General features: G+C 35.7%; 1 protein-coding gene across 1 annotated transcript in view; it reads left to right on the top strand.

The window, feature by feature from the left end:
• The window catches only part of LOC117175582 (N-alpha-acetyltransferase 20), a gene marked incomplete at its 5' end in the record, with an annotated part of 300,484 nt that overhangs the window by 148,375 nt on the left and 140,618 nt on the right, over positions 1-11,491 (top strand). The window contains one exon of the mRNA XM_033365289.1: positions 10,674-10,803. Coding sequence (XP_033221180.1) covers positions 10,674-10,803 — 130 coding nt within the window. The remainder of the gene's footprint in view (positions 1-10,673; positions 10,804-11,491) is intronic.

Here is an 11,491-nt window from a genome sequence, read left to right as displayed (position 1 = left end):
TGCTTTCTTAATCCGGGCTTTCAGGAGTGAGTACTCGAGATAGATTAGATTTGATGCATTTTGCTCACCCCTAATACTGAAGTCAAGTCCGACTGTTTCTGCAGCCTCCTCCGCTGCTTTGTATAGAAATGCTCCTTTGCCCACTTCTTCGTGATACCTGACCATTTTAAGAAGAGGGTTTCTTCCATTTGCAACTCTATGCGCTGTACCCAGAATAATCCTGTTGTGAAGACATTCAAGACTCAATATTCCGCGACCCCCTTAACGGCGTGAGATGTAAAGTCGCGGAACGTAAGACTTAAGATGCATGCTTTTGTTCATGTGCATAACCTTTCTTGTCCCGATATCAAGAGATCTGAGCTCGTTCTTCGTCCATGGAACTACTCCAAATGAATAGAGTAGTACCGGGACGGCAAGCATGTTCGTTGCAGATACTTTGTTCCTCGCCGACAGTTCGGAAGACAAAATCTGTCGGATGAGACGTTTGCATCTGCTTCGGAGAGTATCCTTTGTAGACGTCCCATCCTGAATGCGGCTCTGTAGCACGCCCAGGTATATATAAGTCTCTCCAGCGCAAAGGTGTCGTATAACGCTTCTATCAACGAGTTCAGGATCTTCAGGGATGCCATTAAGTTTTCCTCGCTTCAAATAAACATTGGCGCATCTGTCTAACCCAAACTCCATTCCAATTTCCTTAGTATATCGTTCGATAATCCCCAGAGCTACATGCAGTTGCTCTCTGTTTTTAGCATAGATCTTAAGATCGTCCATGTAAAATACATGAGTGACTTTGTACTTTCGATCTGCAGATTTGCCGCACAAGTACCCGTCGGAATGCCGCAGTGCTAGAGATAGTGGCAATAATGTAAGGGAAAGGAGGAGTGGGCTCATGGTGTCGCGCTGAAAGACACCTCTCTGAAACGTGACCTTGTTAGTTGTCACACGATTTTTGCCAGATGAGATAGTAAATCTGGTTTTCCAAAGCGGCATCAATCTCTCTATGCACCCAACTATTTGCGGATGAATCTGTAAGATTTCCAAAAGACAGATGATAAGTCTATGGGATGTAGAATCGAAAGCTTTCCGATAATCAATCCAGGCCATCGATAGGTCACGCCGGTAAAATTCTGCATCTTTGCAGACACATCTATCGATGAACAGGTTCTCCCGACATCTCGCTACGCCTTTCTTTGAGCCTCGTTGTTCATACATTTCTTGCCAGACAGGTTCAATTGCCCGAACAATCCTATCATTTAGGATAGCTGTGAATATCTTATATAGTGTGTTCAGACAAGTGATTGGTCTGTAATTCTTCGGATCAGCTAAGTTGCCTTTTTTCGGCAGGAGTATTGTGCGCCCTTCCACCAAGCACTCCGAAATTGGCTCTTCCGACTTGAAACATGAGGTGAAAATACGGGCCAAATGCTGATGCGTTGATGGAAACTTTTTCCACCATCTGATCCATTATCTGATCCCGGAGCGGAATAGTTCTTTATCCCTCTTAATACTTTTTTTACCTCCTCGGTAGTGATGGCTGGGCATTCTTCATCAGGTGTTATGAGGGGATCACACAGCTCCTTAAATCTATTTATGTTCTCTGAGACTTCGTCCAGTCTATGCTGCACTTCATAGACTTCTCTCCAAAATACATCAACCTCCTCTGGTTTGGGCGGATGTTCAACAGTAACTGGAGGGTTTTGGAAAAGTCAAGATGGGTCAGAGAGAAACTGTTGATTTTCTCTGACCCAACTCTCTCTCTGCTCTAGACTTCTCTTAGCGTCAGATAGTATCCGTATTCTCTCAACAATATGCTGTCTGATGGTCAGCATCTTTGACTGGTTAAGTGTGCGATAACGCGTCCGGAGTTCGCGCCCGAACTTTCGAACCTTGGCGGTAAAATTCTTGCCAGATGTCGGATCAGGGAGGTCATCTAAGTGAAAGTTTTCTAGATGGGTTTTTTCGACGTGTAATGCCGGTACTAGCATGAGGTGCGCGTACAGTTGGTAAAGAGGCAGGTCTAACAGGTGTTGACGTTTTAAATGATGTCGATAGCAAATTACCTCTTGAGCAGGGATTTGACGCTCGTTTCAAGGAATCTGGTCAAAAATTCAACAAAAAAAAGCTTTGTATAAAATTTATAATCTTATGAACGGCTCGGGATATAAATTTTGTGTGAAAAATTTCGAACCTCAGTTACCCGGAGTTCTTGGTATAGAGAGTATCACGTAGGTTTGAAAAGGGACTAATCGAAAAAAGTTAAAAGGCTTAGTACAGCGCATAAATCGAAGAAGAAGAAAAAGAAAGGAGTGAAAAATACAAAATCTAAAAAGAGGATCAATAGTAGTAAAAGGGGAAAATTATAAAAATACAGAAGAAACAAAAGCGTAAAACTAATGCTGGAAAAAATTGTTCAATTTTTGACATTTTTGGCAGTGAACAAGTAGATCATTGTAGGATTTCCTTTTTATACTCACAATCCAGCGAGTATTTTTAAACTGAACTAGATCTTTTTTCTCTTCCACCTACTCAAAAATCTATTGAGAGCTCGCAATTGTTCTATTGCAAGCTCGTTTCATCGCTGACTGATGTTTCGCCGATAGAGTTTGTCATTCCAAGCCGCGGCGAAGAATACATAGATCTCTCTCATATAATGCTCAGTATACGCATCAAATTGGAAGCACTGGCAGAAACTTCTGCAAATGCAGACGGTCTGAAAAGTTTAAGTGTGATAAAGATCTTACTTCATTCGATTTTCAATCAGGTGGACGTATATTTTAATCAAAAACTCCTTTCTCATGCAAACAACGCATATGCGTACAGAGCATACCTGGAAACATTGCTCAATTATGGTCCAGCTGCAAAACAGAGTCATCTGACTTCTGCTCTGATCTGTATGTACTGTTGGAAAAATAGAAGATTTGACCACCAAAGATACAGATACAGATATCGATATCCGTCGCGATTATTTTGGTGCAGGCAAGACAGTAGTTCTAATCGGTCACCTAAATTGCGATATTTACAATCAAAACAAATTTCTTCTCAACAGAATCGAGATGCGTCTTCGACTGGCTATGCAAAAGTTGCTTTTACCTCATGGTTCCTGTCAGGACATGCAGCTCACACATTTTGAAAGAATCGCTCCTCGTTCGTCGTTCAAAAATAAACCCCGGAATGTTATGAGCACAGGCAAAAGCTCTTGTACAAGGAACATCAGATTACCCGATAACAACGGTCGAGGTGAAAGCGCTTACTTTACACGGTGGTATTCATGGTGAAACTCATAAGAATGTTATTCTCGGACAGCTGCCTGAAATAATAATAATCAATTTCTTTGAGAGCAAAGCTTTTAATGGAGATAGAGCACTTCATCCATTTAACTTTAAAAATTACAAGATTAATTTCTTATCTCTTTACGTCGATGGTACACAAATGCCTTCAGAACCCCTGCAAACAGATTTTTTTAAAAATCTTCATTTTGTGCCTATTATACTCTTTTCTCTGCCAATGTTGTTCACTTTCTTAATGAGAGTAATGATATTGATAGAGGTGAATACTCGAAAGGATTCTGTCTTTTTTCTTTTTATATTACCCCTGATCTTCCTGTAAATGTGTATTCTAACTGAAATCTTATAAAGCATGGAAGTCTACAAATAGAAGTGTATTTCGAAGTACTACTAACAAACACTATGAATTGTATAGTATACGCAGAATAGGATAACGTTTTGGAAATCGACTGATACTGATACTTCAGGGTTTGATCAAAAGTTTCCGAATTTTTCGGGAATTGAAGAGGGTTTTCTAGAAAATAAAACCATATCAATAAGTTTCATTTTTAACCCACTTATAAACTCCCCCTCCCCCCACCCTTCTCTTTCCACATCGTCCCATATATGACCCAGAAATTTAAAAACCTACTGTTTCACGTATTATTGTTAATTTTTAGTAGTTTATCTCTTCTTTTTTAATAAAAACAATTTCTAATGGTACTTAAGTTTATTTTTGTTTCATGGTTTTGCAACACGATATTTGACGGTGATTTTGTACCTTTGTTTCTTTCTAGGCTCGTATTCAATACAGATCATTATTTTTTTATTTAAATTGTTTAGTAAAATAAATTACAGTTATTTTTTACGTTATTCTCATACAAGTGTAGTTATTCTACGTTTCAAAGTAAGATACAGTGATATGAAAATAATTTTCCGAGGAAATTAAAAGTCAGTTTTTAACTACCTAATAATGAAGATTGTACAGTCAGAGAATAAAACTTGAATTTACATTAATTAATTAATTATTATCCGATTGTAACGAGGAAATAAAAGTAAAGTATAAATATATACCTGCGATTAAAAACTTGTTTATGAGAATTTTGGAAGAATGGCTATAGAACAGACTTTCCAAAATAATAATTCCAGTATTAATGCCCACTCAGGCAACGATGAACCGATTCCAAGCTTCATTAATTACTAGGTGGGAGCTGCGATGTGCAAGGGATACACATTCTACCACAAGACTAATTTTGTGGTGTCTGCAAAATGACAGCGTTACACTCACCGTTTTGGATTCGTTTTACCCCTAGAAAACGTATGCAGACATTTTGGGTTACTGCTTCAGGTTCGTTCGCATCATCTAGTTCTAATATCGATGGTGTGTGACAAACGTACCTTACACCTGATTATGGGTTAATATGTTATATCATATTTTTGATGCGCAATAGGTTGATACATACTTTTGAATATAATTTTTTCAATAAATTGAAGAAGCCGGATTTGTAAAAAGTGTAAATCAAAACTAAAAATATTGATGTGTATCCGATGTACGATAAAATTTCGGTTATTTTTTCGGACCAAGTATGAGTTCCTTACTCTCCTTTAATTTTATTTAAGGAATTTATATATCATCTAGTGATTGGCTAATTTCTTTTAAGACAGCTTATGTAATTTGACAGCTTTTTGTAATTGAAGCATTTTTTAATCTAACAGCGATAATTCGTCAGCATTGAACGCTGTATTGATTGAGTTATCATAATAAGTAATTGTTCTGATTTTGGAAGATTTTCGTAGTTTTATCATCAGACTGCCAGTTTGAAGAATACAGTATTCATCTGATACTATAAAAGTTGATCCTGATAAAGTTAGATGCTTAGCATTTTTTTCAAAGTATGCTTATTCCTAGGTCTTTCTCGGCAACTAATAAGTATGTTTTCTGCCGTTTAATGGAATATATACAAGTTTCTTCATTTTAAAGCAAGACATTTAAAAGAAGTTATTATAAAGATTTTTAACGTTGGTTCTTATAATTTTTTGTCGCACATTTGGGTTTCAGATATCAGATACGATAGTTCATTGCGTTTACATATTTTATGAACGTCAAGAATTCTACAACTATTGATAGTTTCTCTGCCAGTTGATAAATTCAAGGTTTTTTGTTTATTAAACGTTTAAAAATCTTTTTCATGAAATATAGCAAGCAAGGCATTTCCTATTTTCTTATGAATATGGATTAGTCGGAAAATTGAGAAATTATTGAATTCTAGAAGGGGGGTTTTGATTGAATACAGCCACCTTCTATTAACAATAAATATTCCTATTTTGGAAATATAGATTAGATGTTGTTAGTTCTCTTTTTCTTTGAATTAGTTTTTTCATTTGCTGCGTCTATTAATAAATGTATATCACGACTTAGTTCATTAATAATTAAATAATTAAAAATTAATAATTAAATATTCGGTTAAAATGTTTAACATTCTGCTTGATTCGTTTGTTTATTGAGACAATATCATGGTACACAGAATTCAGTAACGTTTTTAAAATTCTGGTTTATTATTTACATAATCGAGGTCATTTTGATCAAGGGTTCCAAACAGGCTTTTAGAATCACACCGATTGTTTAAGACTTTTAATTTTAATTTGTGGCACAGATTGTACACATCATTAAATTTGTAGTGTAGATTTCGCATAATTTTATAAACATTTTGTTGATATTTTCCACATCGACGGCGAGAATTAGATTCCAAGTTTCATGGTAGAGTTGAGCCGTTCCAATATCTTCTGCAAAGACTGTTGCGTAATTTAAAGAATTCATCGTGATAACTATGGAAATAGCTGGAATGAGCGTCATCAATAAAAGAAGATTGATTGATAATCTTGATCCAAGGTTTTCCTTCGGCATTTGATTTCCATTTGGTTCGAGATTCCGAACGATTAAAAAGTCATTTATGGTATTTGTTTATTAAATCGGAATTACCTGTTTCAGTTTGTTCATTTTCTTTTATAATTCCGTTTTTTTGGCTTAGAGGTAACTGGATCATGGTTATCTTCTTCTTCTTCCTCTTGTGAGGAATTCATTGTGATCCTGCTAAAGTGGAAGTAAGAACATTGCCTTTTTCTCTTTCATATCCTTTTTTTTTTCTTATTTGTCATCATCTTCATCATTATCCACTTTTTCTGAGGCACTCTTTGATTCAGTATCAGATCTTGAAAGAATATATTCGTGATTTTGAACTGAGCGTATAGGATTGGAGTCTTTTGGACCTCTGTTTGCTTCTTTCGTTGAATTTGTTTGGATTGGGAAAATTCTTCGTAGTAAATAAGCCGCTGTGTTTTCTTTTCCCTTCATGCATTTGAAATCAGGGTTTTAATTTCCTTATTTCCAAAATTTAAAAATTGAGGCAGGAATGAAAGCGCTACCTTCAATTACTGCAACCCCATCTTTCCTATTGAAAGCCAACGTAACAGTCCTTATGGTTCGTTTGTGGTTATCAATTCTATCAATATGAAGGAAGTGAACATTTTTTATACTAATTTCAAGCGTGTCTTTGTTAAGCTATAGTCTCAAGAATGTAGAAAAGGCATTCCAATAATCCCTTGCTTATGTATGTAAACAAAACTTATTAGGGACGATGTAGAATATATGATCCTTATTCTGGAATTTAAAGGTTGCTTGCTTTTAAACTTCATGTTCATCATTCCCTATAAAAAATTATTCTTGCATATTTATGTTGAATATTTTGGATGACTAATTTCATCTTTTATCAAATGTATTAAAGAACCACTGCCAACTATTGATCAGCTTTTTCTTGTTCTGTATATGTTAACTGATGTGGAATATAGTCTTTCTGATACAGCTGAAACTCAATATCGGCTGGACTCATTTCTGAGTCTTCAACTTGTGTCTCACTTGTGGTAGTCGTGTATTCAAATGACCTTCGGAACAATGTTGATTCTAGTTACAATATCTTTTGAACATTGCTTTTTTGTATATGTGGCGTGCGCGGAAGAAAGGGGGCTTACTCTAAAAAAATCAAAATCAAGGTTTTTACACCTTTCGATAGTTTTTGACCTGCTCCTTTCTCAGTGAGATATTTAAAGAAATTATTTCCATTAAAAAATGGTGTGTAAGTTAGATTGTGTAGTTAAAGTTATCGACGAATATGTCGGGTGAATGTGTCGCGTTACCAATTTAAAAATATTACATTTTTTAACTCTTTACTTGTGATATCGTGCAAGATCAGAGTAAGATTCTTGGCTTGTATAGGGTACAAGATCTTTATTAGCACATAAAGTGTAGTTACCGATATTTTATAAGTAAAGAAGATTTACAATCGAATTTACGTTTTAAATGTTTTCCTGATTTATCCTATTTATATTTTGCTCACTTTGAAACTTGGAACTGGAGCTTGGCCTTGTCCTTGGTAACAGGAGTTGAGATAGCAACCAAAGGTGTCTCAATTTTATTTTTAACGGCTTGGTTTCAATGTGTCAACGATGAGGTCGTTGGTTTGCTTCCAAAGGAATTTCTTGCGTCTTTTTTAGAGTCTTACTGCACTGCTTAGCATAATCACGGACTTCCCGTCTATTTGACGAGCGAAATTGGATTACTTACTTACTGGCTTGAGTTGGAGTAAATCCGTAGATATACAAAATTCAGGTTGTTTGGTCTAAGATGGAGCAAGTTTGTTTTGGCTGGCAACCATAATAACCTAGTGGTTTTTTTTATTCTTGCATGGATCGTGAATTTGTTGCGGGGAAATATAAATGAAGTATAAATAAAAACTTGCAATTAAATACTTATTTGAGGAATTTTGCAAGAATACCCCGTAGAACAGACTTTCCAACAGCATTATACAATATGGGTTATATTTTTATTTAAATAAGATTAACTATTCTTTTAGTGAAACTATAGTTTTAAATGTAATTCAGATAGGTTGTTTATAATTGTACATTATTTCAGTTTCATATTTAGTGTAAAAATGGCATATGTGATTTGCGCCGAAGAAAGTGGGCTTACTTTAAAGAAACCGAAATCAAGGTTTTTACACCTTTCGATAGTTTTTGAGCTGCTCTTTTTGAGGAAACCACCGAAAAAAAATCCGAGCGTTATTATTTCTAATAATTGAGTTTTTAGGTACCCGCGAGATCGGGATTTCACTCGACAGCTCGAGATACGTGAAACACCTCCCACCACTCATCACTACATCTACGCGTCTCATCTATACCCTGTCCGTGAGCCGCGTCTACGAGCCATTCCTTTGCGAGAGAATGAAGTGGTAAGCGGAAAAGGAAGATTTCGTGAGTCTTCCCTCTTTCCTAAAAGTCGCGTCTGTCTGGTCGACTTCGACCGCTCGCCCTGAAAATTTCACTTTTCAGAGTAAGTCCCCTTTCTTCGGCGTACGTCACATATTATATTCCTTATAGGGGGACCTTTAAAGAAAAAATGTAAAGCTAATAATCGCATTACAGTCGAACCTGGGACACCGTCACCAATCGGGATCGGGCGTATCGGACAATGTTAGGTCACATGGTCTCACCCCTCAGCCAATCGGCGTCGAGTGACAGGAACGTGTCGATACGATGTTTTGCAGGTGCCCCTGTTATTATACTAATGTTATGGGACAATTTTCTTTTTATTTTACAATAATTAAAACAGATTTTTACCATTTTATTTTTACTCGTATTTTCTTATGCTGAAATGATATTTATTGTAATTAATAACATTAGAATTGAATATTGTACACATCCACTAGCCAGAAAAACAAAATATGCCAGCATAGTTCGACTTAACAAGGTTTCCTTAGGTTATTTATGACATAAACAAACATTGTTCCTTTCATTGATTTTTTTCAAATAAATATTATACTATGTACTAAAGCTAATTGCATGCTATTTTTTAGAAATCCTTTTCGCAGTAATAATGTTTTTATATAAAATTCTATGGGCGAAAAGTTCTAGTAAACGTGGATTGTTTTAATTGCTACTATAAAAAACGAGTTCGACAAGATGTTTTCAATCACCTCTATAATGTTAAAAACAGAGATTTCGTGTAATAGCTTCATAAATATATATCCCATTATTATTGCACAAAACCAATAAAAAACCTCCAACTTCAACGTAATTTCACCTACAACCTGCATTATCTCGACTACTTGCGCATCAGCTAGTGTAAGCGACTTCAGACATTTCAAAGCCCGGTAAAGTTAAAATATAAAATTTCAATTAGGAAAAATTTAAATTGCACTTTTCACTCAACTCATTGTGCAAAACTGAGTACATATTTACTACATATCTCAGAGAAGGGGCTTCGAGGATGCGACGACACTGGGCTAATCACCTGATTCATACAGTGTCCGCGAAACAGCGGATGACAGTGTCGGAGTTGTGACAGTGTACAAAGCTACAGTGTCCGAGGTTCGACTGTACTTAAAAATAAAAACCCATTAAAAAAATTGTTCTCAATTACTTATAGTTAAAAGAATCTAAAGTCTTAGTGTATGGAACTTATAGTTCTTATAGAACTTATAGTAATTATGTAAAAAATAATTTAAAATACAAATATGCTATGATTTCGGTAACACATTTTTTGGCGAAAATGAATAAAAGAAATAAAACACTAACGTTGTAGTCAAGACTTCACGCAAAGCTTAACGAATAAATCAAGGTAGAAGCATCACACATGCATTCAACTAGTGCAGTAAACGGGATCAAAGATATGAAGAAACTTGATTGTCCGTAATATACCGTAACCCCACCCTCCCCCTTCTACCTAGAGTGCTCCATGAGGAAGGCCGACAAGTCACCATAGTTCTTTCTACAACTCGGGGTGAAGAAAAACGTGAATCTGGAGCCGTGTCAGCTACATAATCATGATTATATTTATATTAACGGAAACCTTAATTATTTATTTTTCATTAACCGTTTTCAAAAAATTATCCTATTTAGAACACTATTAGAAATTATGGTGTAAAGATCAAGAGTGAGAATACGTCAAATTTTTCTCTGTGTACAAGATGTAGGAAAACCGATATTTTTATATATGTACTCCTGGCTGGATCGCCTTCTTACGTGGTGGCGAGACCCAACCGGGCTAATTTGATACGCGGTATTCAAAACTCAAAAATGACATCCATTTTTACCTATCTATCATAATAAAAATAACAAAAACACGTACTTCAAAACGTCTCTGCTGTACTTTGAGAAACACAGGCTGGAAAGACTCCGAGCACCATCAGCCCTCCCCGTTTCTGTTAATCTTACTATTGAACTAACGTCCATGCAGGGGGCTGCTGGTAACTTATTTAAACATTGTAGAAAATTCTTACAAAAATATTACCCGCACCATATCGAAAACATGTTAAATATTTTTAAAATGTGTACAACTGTACAATCAATGATTTTTAGTAATGGGAAAGGCAGAAGGACACGGAGAAAATTGGCATGGACATGTAACAGCTCTCACAGTTTCACCTGATCACAGAAGATTAGGCCTTGCAGCTACGTTGATGAAATTTTTGGAGGAAATATCTGAAAAGTAAGAGATAATTTAAATAATTTACAGTGGAAGAGTGACACGGCACAAGAGCGTAAGTCCCAAAACGCGTATGTTACAAAATATTTCTTTCCATAAATCCGAGAGAGAAAAACATACACCAGAAAACACTATTACACTACAAGGCTCATGGAACTCAGGCCTTAAAGCTTTATGTTTCACGTACTTCCAAATCGAAATGGAACATAGTCTTCTATAGGGACATGTATTAGGTCACATACATTGATTTAGGCTAATAAATGAAAATTTCAAAATTTGGTACGTACGCTATGTGCCGCGTCACACTTTAATTAACGTTAAATATGAAACTAAAATAAATGATTCGTAGCGGTCTGTGAAATTGTAATAACATACATGTGGGGGAAATTCGCCGAGTATGCCAGGTTGCCTAATATTTTTGAAGATTTATTCAATTCTGGTCTTCGTGATTCTATTTCAATTTTCGGAAATATATAAATTATCGTGTTATTATTGCTCATTCCTTTTATGGAATCCGTGGAATTTTTTGCCGTCTTTTCTAGCGAAATTAACGGACTAGTAGATTTTGTAAAATGTACATTTTTACCTACGCATTATACCAGGTGTATACATATGAAACCGGTATTTTTTCAAGAAAAAAACACATTTATTTCAAGAGAATGATAACAAATATTTTATTCAAAGTATGCGC

The sequence above is a fragment of the Belonocnema kinseyi genome, chromosome 6 (assembly GCF_010883055.1).
Source record: "Belonocnema kinseyi isolate 2016_QV_RU_SX_M_011 chromosome 6, B_treatae_v1, whole genome shotgun sequence".
Taxonomy (NCBI): domain Eukaryota; kingdom Metazoa; phylum Arthropoda; class Insecta; order Hymenoptera; family Cynipidae; genus Belonocnema; species Belonocnema kinseyi.
The sequence above is the reverse complement of the archived record's forward strand: the minus strand, read 5'-3'. Positions and strand labels throughout refer to the sequence as shown.